At 35.0% G+C, this 15,621-nt stretch overlaps 1 protein-coding gene across 1 annotated transcript in view; it reads right to left on the reverse strand.

The window, feature by feature from the left end:
- Window positions 1-10,086: 10,086 nt before the first annotated feature.
- LOC131157493 (L-galactose dehydrogenase) overlaps window positions 10,087-15,621 on the reverse strand; it is a 37,209-nt gene continuing 31,674 nt past the window's right edge. Inside the window, exon 5 of the mRNA XM_058111698.1 lies at window positions 10,087-10,566. Coding sequence (XP_057967681.1) covers window positions 10,435-10,566 — 132 coding nt within the window. The 3' untranslated portion in view covers window positions 10,087-10,434. The remainder of the gene's footprint in view (window positions 10,567-15,621) is intronic.

The following is a 15,621-nucleotide window of genomic DNA, read 5'->3' on the forward strand; positions in this document are numbered from 1 at the left end:
GTCAAACCAATCAAACTTTCATGAAATGCATGCATAAGAAGTTTCAAATGTTTAGCATAAGGCACTATCTTCCTTGCATAAATTTGAATATTGGTCCTTGGACATCCCATTCCATTATATTTTAAAAATATAGAACTTTAAATTTTTCAAGCAAAACAACATCAATGAAAAGGCAAAGATCCTCAAAATCTCTAACACCTCTTTCTTGTATACCTTGAATTGAATTTAACTATTCCTCAATGTATGCCATGCAATCCTTATCACCAATTGATTTTCATTCTTCTTCCTTTGGCTTAGTTAAATTAGTAGGTTCAGTTTGTCCAATTGTGTTTATGAAAATTGGTTCTTTTGAAACTGGTGGTAAGATAATGGTTAAGCCTCATCAACTATTGGTGTCTTTCCTTTTATGAGTTGGACTAGATACGCTACAGACTTTTTCAAAGCCTCAATTCTCTTGTCGAATAGGGACTCCTAATTCTAACTCATTTTTGGTAACTAAATACTTTGTGACCGCTCTAGTAATGATTGGATCATGGGTAGCTTGATAATTTTTTTCTTTCTTTATGGAATTTTTATAACCTTGTGGATATATTATATGAATTAAGATAAGATACAAAGAGGAAAACAAATATTATACAAGGCAGACATACAAAGACACACAACACATAGAATTAAATTACATTTTACCACAACATCCAAGTGAATCCTTGGTTTCACAGTCCATACGAGGATTTTTAATCCCACGAGGAACATACTACTAATTTTCATGCTTGCTTTAAGAAAAGATTGGCTAAATCCCTCAATTTTTGAACTTTGCTTTGGTCTGAAGTATACCACTTGAGAGTCGCACTAGTTAAACTTTTATGAAATACATCCATAAGAAGTTTATGATGTTTGGCATAAGGCACCATCTTCCTTGCATACATTTGAATATTGGTCCTTGGACATTCCATTCCATTACATTTTTCAAAATCTAGAACTTTAAATTTCTCATGCAAAACAACATCAGTGAAAAGGCAAAGATCCTTAAAATCTCTAACACCTCCATATTTGTATACCTTGAATTGACCTTAACTATTTCTCAATGTATGCCATGCAGTCCTTATCATCAATTGATTGTCATTCTTCTTCCTTTGGCTTAATTAAATTAGCAAGTTCAATACTAGCTCTTTGTCCAGTTATGTTGATGAAAATTGGTTCTTGGGAAACTGGTGGTGAGATAATGGTTTAGCCTCATCAACTGTTGGTGTCTTTCCTTTTAAGAGGTGGACTAGATACACTATAGACTTTTTCAAAGCCTCAATTCTCTTGTTAACTGGGGACTCCTAATTCTAACTCGTTTCTAGTAACTCTATACTTTGCAACTGAGCTCTAGTAATGATTGGATCATGGGTAAATTTTATTTCTTCTTGGAATTTTGATAACCTTAAGGATATATTATATGAATTAAGATAAGATATAGAAAGAAAAATAAATATTATACAAGGCACACATACAAAGACACACAACACATAGAATTAAATTACAAATTAACACAACATGTCAAGCAAATCTTTGGTTCACAATCCATATAAGGATTTTTAATCCCACGAGGAATATAGTACTATTTTTCATGCAATAAACATTACAACACTAAAACTTTAAAGAGAGACAAACAACTTGTCACTTTATTCCATTTCAACAACTGATGATACAAAGTCTACTCATTAAAGGGGAGAGATATTGCATGCATTATCATCCTCAAATACATCATTAGCCTTTTTTGGAAATAGGATAAAACATAAAACAACAAATCATACAATTCAATATACTTTGATGGGATCAAACGGTCCACAATGTCCCACACCAATAGATACAATGCTTGAGTCGACCTACTATCTTGCTATAGAATAGGATCCAAGGCTAAGAGCCTCTTTTGTATGGTGTAGAAAGCCGGTATGATGATCTAAAAATCATCCCATGACTTTCCTTTATATTCCAAAAATTCTACAAATTGATTCTCCATATAACCCACAACCAATTCTAATTCCTAAATAAGCATTTGTTGTGTTGTCATCTCTTTTTGTTGTCCGTGGATCTGCACTTTGGCTTCCCATAGCTTGACTATAGAGATCCAAAAAATGATAATAATAATAATAATAATAATAATAATAATAATAATAATAATACTAATAATAATAATAATAATAATAATAATAATAATAATAATAATAAGTAAGAAAAAGGAGAAATCGGTTGGTACAAGGCCAAACCGTCAATGGTTTAATGGAGCTCAAAAAACCATCGACGGTTTTAGGAAACCGTCAGCGGTTTTGCTCAAGGACAAAACCCTATAAATAGGTTCCAAGTCTTTTTTTTTAGGTAATTTCATCCCCTCTCACTCTCTCTCTAAGCTGTGGTATCCTCTCTCTCATCTCTCTCTCTCTCTCTCTCTCTCTCTCTCTCTCTATCTCTCTCTCTCTCTCTCCTCTCTCTCTCTTCGATTTTTCACCCGGTTTAACTTTGAATCAAAAGAGAAACATCATTTTAGGATCCTAGCGACGTTTCTCTGTAGTTTAACTCGAGCGATTCTATGATGTAGGTTTTCCAAACACCACTACAAAACTAGGGTAAGTAAGATGTTTTAAAGTTTAATCAGTCATTAAGATTGTGTGTGCCTAGGAATGTTAAATGGTTATTATTCCGGAGTTGAGCTGATTGAATTAGGGTCTATGAATACAAGGTTTTGTGCAAATGTAGCAAACACTGTTTTAGGATCCCTCCAGGCATATTTCCAAGAAACAGGTAAGGGGAATAAAATATGTCAGGCTTTTTGAAAATTAACTGATTAATTTAAAGTATGAGAATATGAAAATATTGTATATGATTTATGGATGTATCAGGTATTTGAGAATACTGGTTTTGGATTGTCATATATTTATCTAGGTAATTATTATTTTATGAAATATGACTTAAAATTTGTGTGACGTGAGAAATGATTTTGTTACCATATATTAAACATGTGGGAATCTTTTATGATGAAATGTGATTTATACTGGTATATGGGAAATATTGAAAGTACAAACACGATATTTTGATACTGAGAAATGTGATTTATACAGACATGATTTTTTTGATATTGAGATATGTGATGACGGTATTATACCAGGAAATGAAATAACATAAATAACAGTTTTTTTACTAAGATTATTGTGGAATTATGGAAATGAGAACCCTAGTGGACTAGTGATGTACATAAGAGCACGGTACCATTGCTAGGAAATGAGTCTATGTAACCATACTACTTGGGGAGAGTGTTGGTAATGGAAGTCGATTGGGCCTGCAGAGAGATGTTGACCACCCTTGGGTCCGGACCAGGCTACGGTGGGCCAATCATACTATAGATGAGAATTGTTTTGACTTAGCCTGGTGAGCCAACCATGGCTAAGTCTCGCCTTCGGGTCGCACAACTTAGTCATGTGAGGTGATTACATGACGGTGATATATGAATGTCCACTCAGGTTGATTCCTTATTATAGACATGATGAAACTACATTTACAGACATGTTGGGTTTCAAACCCAGAGAAACGTGTTGAGAACGTACATATTTTTGAGAAAATATATGATTGCAAATGTGTGTATATATATGTATATGGATATGAGTACAGATTTCATGATTACTGAGTTTAAATGTGTTATGATACATTTAAACTCATGTTGCCACACACTGACAATAATTTATTCCATCTTACTGAGAGGTGTCTCACTTCTTAAATTTTTAAACATTTCAGGAAATCCAGAGAGACAAGCTTAGAGAGCTCCGGGTAGGATTAGTGGTTTGGAGTAGAAGTTAGTGCTGGCGAGACACCGCTATTTACCTGTGTATGGATATGTTTTATGTACTTTGGGTTGTATAGATGATGTTGGGAGAGAAAAACCTTTGAATTATGATTATATTAGTACTCTGGTATTGTATATGAGATTCATGTATATTATGCTTCCGCTATGTTATAGTATAGCTTATGGATAGTTGTACCTGGTAACCCACTTGAGGGTCGGGTGGTTTATATATGGTATCAAAGTTTCATGTATAAATAAAAAAAATGTAGTAGAATTTTCGGGTCTTCACATTAACTCCCAATTACTGGTTTATAGCTAGGACCCCCAATACCTAACTTTCTAATTTCTCCACCGAAAATTGCCTTCTTAGCTAATTTAACTCTCTCAAACTCTAGCTCAATCTTCTACCTCTTTAGTTTTTTATTAGCCTTAGTAAACTCATCTACCTTAGCCTGAACCTCCTTTTTGTTGCCTTGTACTTCATATTTATTCTCCACTACTTCTTCTCAATCCCCTTCCAAGCCTTCATTGATCATGTCTAGCTCAAAGACTCAAGCTTTCAAGTTTCTCCTTCATCCACTTCTTTCCTTAACAAACTAGCTAGTCTCCTATTCAAATCCTTCAGCTTGACTACTTTTTCCTTCCATTCTTTATGATAGGACTATTGCCTTATTTAAAATTCTTAATAGTAGTCCTTTAGCTCATTCGGATGAAGCATAGCTCTATTTTTTCCCTAAGCTCATGGAACCTTATATCCCTTTCCCCTACTTAACTCAAAGTCTAATATCTCATGAATTATGGGTGAGTGCTTCCTTCCTTCTCCAAAATCCTAGCAGTCAACCATGCCAACTTAGCCTTTTCAATCATCTATGGAGTTGTATCATCCTAATTTCAACTTTGAAACTTGTGTAGACCAACTATCCTTGGTATAAAATGGAAGTGACCAACTGATGGAGAGTTAAAGATGGTGTGTAGCTAGTACACCCTCTAGCTCCAAAGAGTGGGATCCATGGTAAGTCACTACACCTCAACAATATATACCTAACTTGCACCTACTTTGTTAACCATCCAACTATTTTTTTTTTTTTCTAAGCCCTTAAGTACCTTAACTGTGTCAATCTTCTGATGCCCTATAGCATAATCTAGTAAAGGGTTTCTTCCTCCCATGAATGCACTCTTGAACAACTAAGATGTCACATGTCTAAGAAACCAAACATAGAGTATCTAAGAGTAATATAACAATGAACTCATCCCCTTCTCTTGGTAAAAGTTTAGAAAGGAGAGTGTCTCAGCAATAATAGCAGGTAATTAAGATACCCTCTGAAAATCTGTTCCAGCTCATTCCAATGCCAACCCAAGATCTCCCCTTTCTTCTAAACTGTACCGACTAGCTCTTGGCCTTTCCTTCGATTGATCTAAGCAATGATTGTATAGGACTAGCATCTAGATCAAAAATAAAAAGTCTCAAGCTAACTTTGGGATCTAAAGTAGCTCCCGATACTCCTCAATGAAAGGAACCATGTCAATCAGCTTAAAAGTGAAGCACCTGTAGACTAAATCCCTATGTTGTATCATAAAGTCAAATAGCCTCCAATCAACATCCATCCTCAAGACTTTCATGATCAAGTTGCAATCAGCTGTAAATTTCCTACGATCATCCTCAAATAGGCAATTCCAATAATTTAGTACCCCATTAATATCATGTTTCTTCACCCATTACTTCATCTTTTTTGGTGATGAGCTATGATAACCAACTAAAACAACGTTCTTATCATCAGTCTAATACTTCTCTGAATGGTATGCCTCCTTTATGACTCTAACTATTTTCACTAGCATGTTTGTATACCTATGCAATTAAATTATAAATAAATAAGGACAAGATGCATGTAATAAAAGGTTAGCATGCCCCTAAAGATCATATTCATAGCTCCATGTGTATTATTATGTCATTTATCTCCAAACACTAGGCAAGGCTCTATCTTAAAGGTATCATATAAAGTTATCTAGTGAATGGTTAGGCTCTACTCAACACACAAAATCTAAAGGTTCTTGAATTATCTTCAATGAGAACAAACCAAGTGAGGGATTTTTATGAGACCTATATAGAGGACGAAGCTCTAAAAAGGCCCTACTCTTCTCTCTCTTAAGTCTTAAGGGACGAGAGTCTTAAGTATAGGACTCATGCAGTACAGTGACGTATATGAATAGGAGCAATATGAAATATATGAGTATGATATAGCGTACATAGCATGGCATGGCATAATTTCTCTACATACATACACAATAAGCATTCAAATATAGACAACACATAAGCATAAAACATATACAGGCACACTAGAAACACACAAACACACAAGAGGTGATTCTCATAAGTTCCCAGTGGGAGTCACCAAAGCTGTCAACACTAGACTCAGGTGACCTGTTTTGTTGCCAACTTGTTTGGTGACCATTTGAATAAATAAGTGAAGTGTAGGAAACTAAACCATTGGTTATCTAAACCCACCCTTTTATTTTGAAAAAGGAATTGACACTTTATTTTAATTTTTGAAAAGGAAAAATTAAAAGAAATCCTTTTTCAAAAGAGAGTGGGTTGAAGAGTATAATTGTGAATAGAGAAGGTAACCCTTTAATTAATTCTTAAATAGAATTAAAGTATACCTTGTATGTATGTGTATGTCTTCCTTAAGGAAAATCATTTTTTTTGAAATCATGTTGGGCAAAAGTTTTATGAAAAATGGAAATAGGCAAGAACTAGTTGACCACCCACAGAGGTCAGTCGGCCTACCTTGAGGTCAGTCGGCCTACCTTGCTTTCAAGGAAGGCTAGTTGACCATCCCTTAGGGGCAGTCAATCGACTACAACAGGCAGCCTTCCCTTATTATCCTCATTTTAGAAAACTGTTGAGTTATCCCACCCTTTGAAAAGGCTTTTATGGTGCCAAAACCCCATAGAGATCCCACTACTTAGTGCTTTTTCAAATCATCACATAAAACACATACACAAGTACAAAAGCATGGTTGCATCTATATAAGAATAAACTATTTGCACACCTTGAAAATGGGATTAAGCCACTTGTAGTTCCCCAAAATATTTTAAATTTTTTAATTAAAAAAATTTTGGAGTTTTTTAAAACCTCTTGAAACTTTGAATGAAAAAGTCATATTTTAATAAAGATTACATTGATTTTTTTATTTTTATTTTTTTTTGAGAAAACTCTATGCAAAATTGGAGCCTTGAAACCTGTAATTTTTTAGAAAATTTGCATTTTCCACCCTCAAGTCACTTCATGGGTGTTTGCTTTGAAAAATGGTATATTTTCGAAACACTATTTGAAATTTTAATTTGTAGTAGGAGAACTTCTCACAAACTCGCCTCAAAATCACTTTAAAATTGAGTCAAAAATATTCTGAAAAAAATATCCAAAAGTTGTGCTATGAACATTCATTCCAAATTTTTTATTTCTGAAAAACACTTGAAAAAAGATTTTTTTTTTTATTTTTTTAAGGGAAAAGCTATTAAACCACATCAAATAAATAGCCAACAAACTTAGCCATATACTCTCGTGAGTGTCTAAACCAATCATTAACTAAAAAATCCAAGAAAAAGTCTAGAAAAATGACTGATGAATAGCCACTGGATTAGGTGGCCAATTGCACCTTGATGGTCGATTAATTGTCTATATAGAATGGACTAATCGATTGTGTCCTCAAGGCCGGTTGATCGCCTGCAAACTTAACCATTTCTCAAAATATCATGCAATTTTTAAACTTATGCATGGATCTTATCTACTCCCATCCTAAATGGCATACCAATTGTAAAAACTAACATGCATACATAAAGGAAAGGAATAAGAGATTTTCAAAATCATTTTTTTTTTTAAGATGCATTTTTTTTAATAACATGATTTCAAAACCAATGTGACTCTGCAATATGCATGCAAACCATTCATAAGACACTAAAATAACACTAATGCATAAAATAACAACCATAATATCATGCCACACAACAACATGAACATAGGCATACACAACTACAGTACAAACTTAAAAAATATAAGATGAGGGTGATAAGGCTAACCTGATTTAAGAAGATAAGGGTAATAGGATTGATCTGAATTCAAGAAGATCTATATTTTTAGTGAGAAAACACTCAGAAAATGTGCACACCCCAAAGATGAATAGAAGATTGAGAGTAAGATATATTTCTCAAATTCACAAAGTATAGATTCCCTTCTCACTCAAAAAACTCACCCTATCCTCCACTAGGATGTACCCAAAAACAAACAATGCATGCTCTGTTTATAGACCATGCATGACAGAGGGAAATAGGGGTTCCAAATCAAAATTTCAACTATGTAACAACCATTAGGACAATTGACACTCTCAGAATCAACAGTCAATTAAGTCAAAAGAATTCAAATTTTAAAAATTAACTAAACCGGTTGACCGCCTCATTGGATGAGTTTGACTGATGGTGCCAAAACTCTTTGTGCAAGCACCAAAAAACAAAACAAAACAAAACAAAACAAAAACAAAAAAAACAAAAAAACAAAAAAAAAAACAAAAACAATAAGGACAAGGTCTGATCAACCGCATTGTAAAATTTTCTTTATCTCTTTGTTTAGATCAATTCTTGAATTGTTAAGTTATTAAATGTTTGGTCAAAAAATGACTATCAACAGATGCCCATGGCATCTCATTCCCATGTTTGTTGGACATGGAAATCTGAGGTGGCGGGAATATTCACATTTGTAGGAATGAAAGGATTCTCATAAAATATGAACATCTTATCCCCCATGAGTAAGTTTCATGAGAATCTCATCCCTATGAGAATCTTACATTTTGGATCAAATTGTTTTCACTATTTTTGACTTTTAGACAACAATGTTCTATAATATAATACAATATTTAAAATAATAAATTATAAGAAAATAAAATTACAAATTTTAAAATAGTATAAACATTGATTATTTTTATTATAAATATATATAAATTGTAATTAAATATATAAATTATTTTTAAAATGTCTATTGAAAGTGTAAATATTTATGTTAATTAACATTTTAATTGGCATTTGTGATTTATTAAATAAAACTAATACTGTTATTGTCTTATAGTTAATATAATAGTTAATATTAGACAATATATTACCCTCAATTATTTTGGTTAATCAATTCTTTAATGTTAAATATTTTAAATTTATCATTGTTGAAAATCTTAGGTTATATATTTAATTAAGCACGTAGTTTTAATATGTTTTTGGGTTAAAAATATAATTGTTCTTCATTTATTAATTATACACATGTTAAAGGGTACAATAATTATCTTTGTAAAATACCTACTGGGATTCCATATTAAATCAAATGTTGCCATGAGATTCCTATCTGTATTCCTAAGAATATTACAATGCTAAGCAAACAAAAATATTTTCATCCTATGGGTCTGTTTGGATCAAAAATTTTGATGGTGAAAGGAAAGGAAAGAAAAATGAGAAGTAAACTCATTTTCCATTGTATTTTTTCTCTCTATATTAAATACTACTAAAAATAAAAGTTTATTCTAATAAAATTAAAAATTAAGAAAAATTAAATGTTAATGGTGTATAAAATTAAATTTTTTATCATTAATTTAATATATTTTTTATTTTATTTTTTTCACTTTTTACAATAACCAAGGATGACAAACTGGATATTTGTCTTTTTCTTTCCTTCGACTCCCAGAATATCATTCCATCTCGCAATAGCTATTGGGGAACCAAATGTAACTGAGATCCGCAGGAGATTGTTGCTCAACTCCCTAAACTGAATTTTCTAATTTTTTTCGATGTTTACTGGATCTTGTGAACCATCAAGAGACCTTTTCGGAGAATATTTTTTCAAGGAACACAATTTTATTTTGGTTTCCCATCACAAAGAAATCAAGAAGACCGTTGCCAGACTTGCCAAAACCGGCTTTCTCAATAGGCGGACCAGGAAACAGATCACTAGGGTCCTAGCCTTTCTAATAAGAGTTGTCTTCCATTGCAGGACATAAATACAAGGGATCCAAGTAGCCAGGCCTTGAATCAGAAAGCCTGTTAATGGATGGAGTTGATTCACCAAAATTACAACATTTTTGAAAAGGAAACGACAAGCAAACAATTTTTTAAACTTAAACTACGCCCAGATTATTAAATAAAAATTACAGCTGTTCTGACGGAATTATAATTAGATTCACATTACATTTGGAAGCATAGATTTCAAGCTATGAATTTAGGTTTAGATGAAATTAGACAAAATTCAATACAACTTTATATCACATTTTGTCCAAATCTACATAAATCCAAATTCATGACCTCTCCTAAACATATATTCCAAACCTTCTATGATCATTTGCTTCTAGCACTCAGAATGTTTCTCCTTGAAAAGAATAATGGATTATTTGGATCCATCAGCACATGAATAATAAGTTCATTTCTTACACACGTATGGTTCTCCAAACAAGCTTCAAATTCAATCCACGTAGATCAAAGCTGAAGGGGACTCTACGTTTATAAATCAAGGGGACCTGCCTAGACAAGTTGCACGCATGATAAATAGGTACAAATGGCTAATGATTGCACTTTAGTAGAAATCATCAGCTCCGTTGGATTCCACTAGGCCAAGTGTCATTCTTTACTGGCTTCAGAATAGCTTCTACTTCTGATAGGGTTTCTTCATCCTGACCAAGCATGGCGAGTTCTGTAGCAGCGGCAACATTCTCCTTGACCTGATAATAGAAAGGAATATGTTAGGATCATCAGTGGATGCATGAATCAATACAAGAGCACAGACCTTTCTTAAAATATTTAAGCTTAAAGCAGCCACAGAGACAGTTACTTTCTCATAGTAGCAAATTCTGACAAGTTCATGGAATCTAATTTTCACTAGCCACTGCCATAAACTCAAACCACAAAGGTTGTGTTGTGTTCCATGGTGGGAGTGAAAATGTGAATGAAAAGAAGGGCCATGGGGCTTGTTTATCTCCCACCAACCATTGGCACTCATTTATGCAGCCAAATATAACGACCTTAACTCTGCTCCAGGGCAAAAGCTTCTTCTTTAATTCACACTAAGGTCTATGCCAAAACTGTAAGACATACCTCATTCCTCATTTTTTAAGGTTGTCTTAGAACACAAACCAAGCATAAGATGCACTAGTCATAAGCACTGGAATTTGCTTCTTGAAGAGAGTTTAAAGCCACTAGATTTAAAACAAGTAATTCGTGACTTTCATACAACAGCTTGCTAAGCTTCAAAAGCATGGCTAAATTTATCCAAGTATGAGTTTGTATGCTTTCAATGCTCCAGAGTCCACACATCACAATACTAAAATAAAACACTAAAGGCTTTATAATTATCACAGGAATGAATTGCACCAAATATAAGTTTAGTTGTCGCTTTTTTCCTGCATTTTCTTTTAAAACATGTCCTTGCTCTAAAGAATTTTTTGTTCTTTAAGTTTAATCTGAGCATTTTATTATGCTTTTTTTAACAAGAAAAGAGATAAAATCCATTAAAGGGCACCAAGGGGATGCGGCGGACGCCACCTACGTACAAGCGAGTACAAGGAAAAGAAACAGAAAGAAAAAAAGCAAAACAGCACCTCAAAAATGTTTGGGGAGGCCTTGGATTTGGATTTGTATTAGATTTGGATAAGATGAAATATAAAATTGTATTGAAATTTTTTCAAATCTACCTAAATCCAAATCCAAGGTTTAAATCAATGCTCCCAAGTGCCGCATAAAAGTAAAGTAGTGGATGAGTATCCAAAGTAAATAAGCCATTAACACAGCTAGTTAGGGAACTAAGCTATCTGTTTTTATAATTGCAGGAGATGTATCTCTTTCTTCAAATGCAACTCTATTTCTTTCCCCAACACAAATTGGTGAGAGGAATCAAAGTCAAAACCTTTTTCCTGTCTGCCCCGGACTGGATGCCTTTCTGAGCCCAAATCTCCATCTCTACAGTCCCAGCAATGACACAGGATTAGCTTACCAGAGCAGTGGCCAAGTCCCATAGGTCCTGAGAACAAATTCAGTGCAGCAAAATGTGATCCACAGATTCAGCAGCTTCTTTACACCAAAAAATAAAAAGCATCTATTCACCAAAAATTCCCCCACATCAATTGTAGCATTCTGCCCAAAGCCACATCCCAAGCAAAGAAGGCAACTTTTGTCAGAGACACTCTTTTTCACATTGACTTCCAAGGGAATTTAACTCTGCCAGCATCAGTGTTTGCCCTGTCCAGCTCATTGTAAAAGGAGGTAAACATATAATCACCAATCTCCCTTGGCTTCCACTTGGGTTCATCATGATTAGTTAACTCTCAACAGTTCTGTACAAACACTAAGCAACCAAAGAAATCAGCAAAGGCTTCAAGCACCCAATATTGAGCATTACCTTCAATCAGGAAGATCAATGTTCATATGCACAAAGCATATTTAATTATTTATTACATGCAAAGTTGACAATATCAGGAAGTTGAACTTTAAGGTGAGCAAGCCCACACCTAGTGCCATGCCAAAAGAATGTGCTGTCATCATTAGATTCATTACCAACTTCAAAGTGGATGAAAGCTAAAAAGTCTTAATCCATTCCAAATAGTAACTCCAAATTGGCTCGCTATCTTCCTTAGAGGCACACCCCATTGTGAACCTTCAAAGCCATTTTAAGAGCTTTGCTAAAAAGTGATTAAACCTCAAATCACCTATCAGAATTGGTTGCGTAACAACCCCATTAAGGTTTGAGAGAGTAATCTTAACGAGGATTAGTCTTCTACCCTGTGCGAGGTAATTAGACTTCCAGCCAGCACGCTTTTTTAAAACCTTTCAGCAATGGGCTCCCCAAACACCTTTATCTTTGAACTTTGCCCCACAAGGTATCCCCATTCCCCAAGTAGTTCAATGGAAAAGCCCCCAAATTGGAACCCAAGATGCCAGACAAGAACCTGCTACCAACCAAGTCTCAATGGGGATAATCACTCTTCCAAAAATTAACCTTCAGACAAGAAATTGCTTCAAAGGAAAGAAGAACGCACTTGACGTTAAGGACTTGATTATGTTGTCATAATGAGAAACAACCATTGTTTTTCCAACCTTAAGCCCCTAAATGAGTCACTCTGTAGCTTTGGGAAGCAGGATAGTGAGAACTTCCATACGAAGATGACAAGAAGAGGGGACAGAGAGTCTCCTTTCCCAGTAGATGAAGGAAATAACCCAATTACTGAAGGACATTCATTAATGAAAATAGAGAAGGTTGGTGTAGTGATACATTGCTCAAACCATTTGTATCATAAGTTCCCAACTCACCTTTCTTTTTAAGACAAAGGAGAAAATTCCAGCAAATGCAATCAAAAGCTTTCTCCAGGTGGAGCTAGCACAAAGTCTCTTTTTCATCTTCTTCTTTTCTATTTGATTATTTTTTTAAAGAGAAAAGATAAATTTCCAGCAAATATGATCAAAAGCTTTCTCCAAGTTGGGCTTGCACATAATAGCTTTTTTCCTTCCGTAATTTGGGCGTCCACTATTTCTGAAGCAATAAGGGCAGAACCCATGACTTGTCTCCATTCAACAAAAGCACGTCAGTGCTGCCCAATAAATTTGCAATTATATTTTGATAGCTGTGTGGAGATTAGTTTACAGATGCTTTCCACTAAGCTAATTGGCCAGAACTCTTAATATTCTTGGCACCTCCCTTCCTGTGAATCAAGGCAAAGAATGTGGAATTAAGGCTGTCCAGAAATCTGCTTTTTGCACAAAACTTTTCAAACATCTTAACATTATCAAACTTAAGAACCTCCTTGTTAGATTGGTAAAAAAAATACCATGGTCAAGCCAGTCGGCCATGAAGCATTATCACCATTGCATTCCTTCCGAGCAGTCCGGATTTCTTCTTCATTAAAAGGGTTTTCAAGCTACATCGTAGAAGTTTTGTCAATTAGGTTGAAGATAAAACCTTCAACCTATGGCCCCCAGGTGGCTGGTTAGAGTAAAGGTTCTTAAACAATTTGCAATTGCCCTCTTTTATATCCCCATCCTCTTCAAGGACCTCCCCATCAATCTCAACTTTACTCAAAAGCATTAATTTTTTTAAGGGCATCTGCTGTCAATGTTGTGTTATGGTCTTCATCCTTGAGACAAAGTGCTTTAGATTTTTGTCCCCGAGCAATTTTCCATATGAACAGCGCTAGATTTACTACAAAGGCTGATGCTCTGAGAATCTGAGTCATGATTTAGATGATGGCAAAGGCATTGATCCAGATGATCACAAACTTGAAGGGAGACAATTAGTAGGCTGTAATGGTGAGCAATGGGATGCCCAACAAGTCCATGCTACACCATCTTCTAATTTCACTTATACTTATCCAACTGCTTTAGCCTACAATATGACTGGGGGCATGATAGACGCACAACATTGTGGAATTCATCCTAGGAGTTATACTGGAGATTACGATTTGCCAACAAGGCCAAGCTCAAACTTTCTGTCCAATCCTGGTACATGTGGACTAGATAAAAGCAACTGAATGGGTTCTAGGGTGCAAGAGCTGAGAGGAAAGTAATTGCCCATGGCAATTTTGTTCTTGGTTGTGTAAAGTGCATGGTGAGTATGAGATTACGTAGTACAATGGTTCTCACACATGCACTTGCAATAATGTCCCAAGACCATCCCTAGCTCAACAGTACGGTGATTGTGAAGGCAATTGAAGAAGTGGTGTGAGAAAAACAAGACATTAGCAGACATTGTTAAGCCTCATAGTAAAAGTTTGTTTTAATAATCGTCCTTAAATATATGGTTGGGTAAATAGAAGGCTGTTGAAAATGTCTTTGGTAATTAGATAGGTCCTAACAGGTGCTACAGTAGTGGACGCAGGCCGTGACTGATTCTAATCCATGTTTAAGCATTCATTGGTTACATGATGCAGTTGACGGTAACTAGATCAGCCACATTCAATTGTGGCCTATGGGCTTTCGCCTCATCTATAAAGGGATTGGCGCTTTACTGCATGCTGGTTATCATAATTGATGTGAGCGGGGGCATACAAGGCCAAGGTGCTCATTGCGAGTTGATTATAACAAGCAAAAATATTTTTGTTCTCTTTGTAATTGTGGAGAAAGAATCAAGAGACAATGGGGTTGGTAAAGAATCAAGAGTCAATGGGGTTGGTTTTTGTCGTGAACTTGAGGGCATGTGCCCATAAGGCTTGGCATATGCTTGGTATCAAATTAACATGAAGGCATAATATCATTGATTGGCATCCTCCCAAAGCATACCATCACTTTTGTGTTTGGCATGTGGCAAGCAAATTCAACATGACATTTCATAAAGAAATGAGTCCTCAAGGAAAGTTTCAGTACCCAATTGTTTAAATTTAACAAGTTCATGGATAGGACTGGTAATGCAAATACGGATGGATTTTGGCCGAATAGGATCGCCTTGGTGGAGATGTGGATGATGTGTCAGGATGGTAGGCACATGCATGGTATAATGACAATAAATATAGTTGAGTCATTTTCTAATGTTCTGTAGTGTGCCTCTCAATTCCGAATCATTGCGGCTGCACAGTTTACCTTTTAGTCGGTTGTGTACTACTTTGACAATTGGTGTAACATTATTGCTAAGGCTGCTATTGGGCAAGAGCCAATGGATACCTCATGCCATAAAGCTCTTACAACATAGGCAAGAGTGTGCCAGTACCCATGAGGTCATTAGGTTTGATCCGATATTGGAATTTTTTGTATCAAGCAGTATGTTGGTCTTGAAACATGAACAATGCCGGATTATC

The sequence above is a fragment of the Malania oleifera genome, chromosome 1 (genome assembly GCF_029873635.1).
Source record: "Malania oleifera isolate guangnan ecotype guangnan chromosome 1, ASM2987363v1, whole genome shotgun sequence".
In the NCBI taxonomy this organism is placed as follows: Eukaryota; Viridiplantae; Streptophyta; class Magnoliopsida; order Santalales; family Ximeniaceae; genus Malania; species Malania oleifera.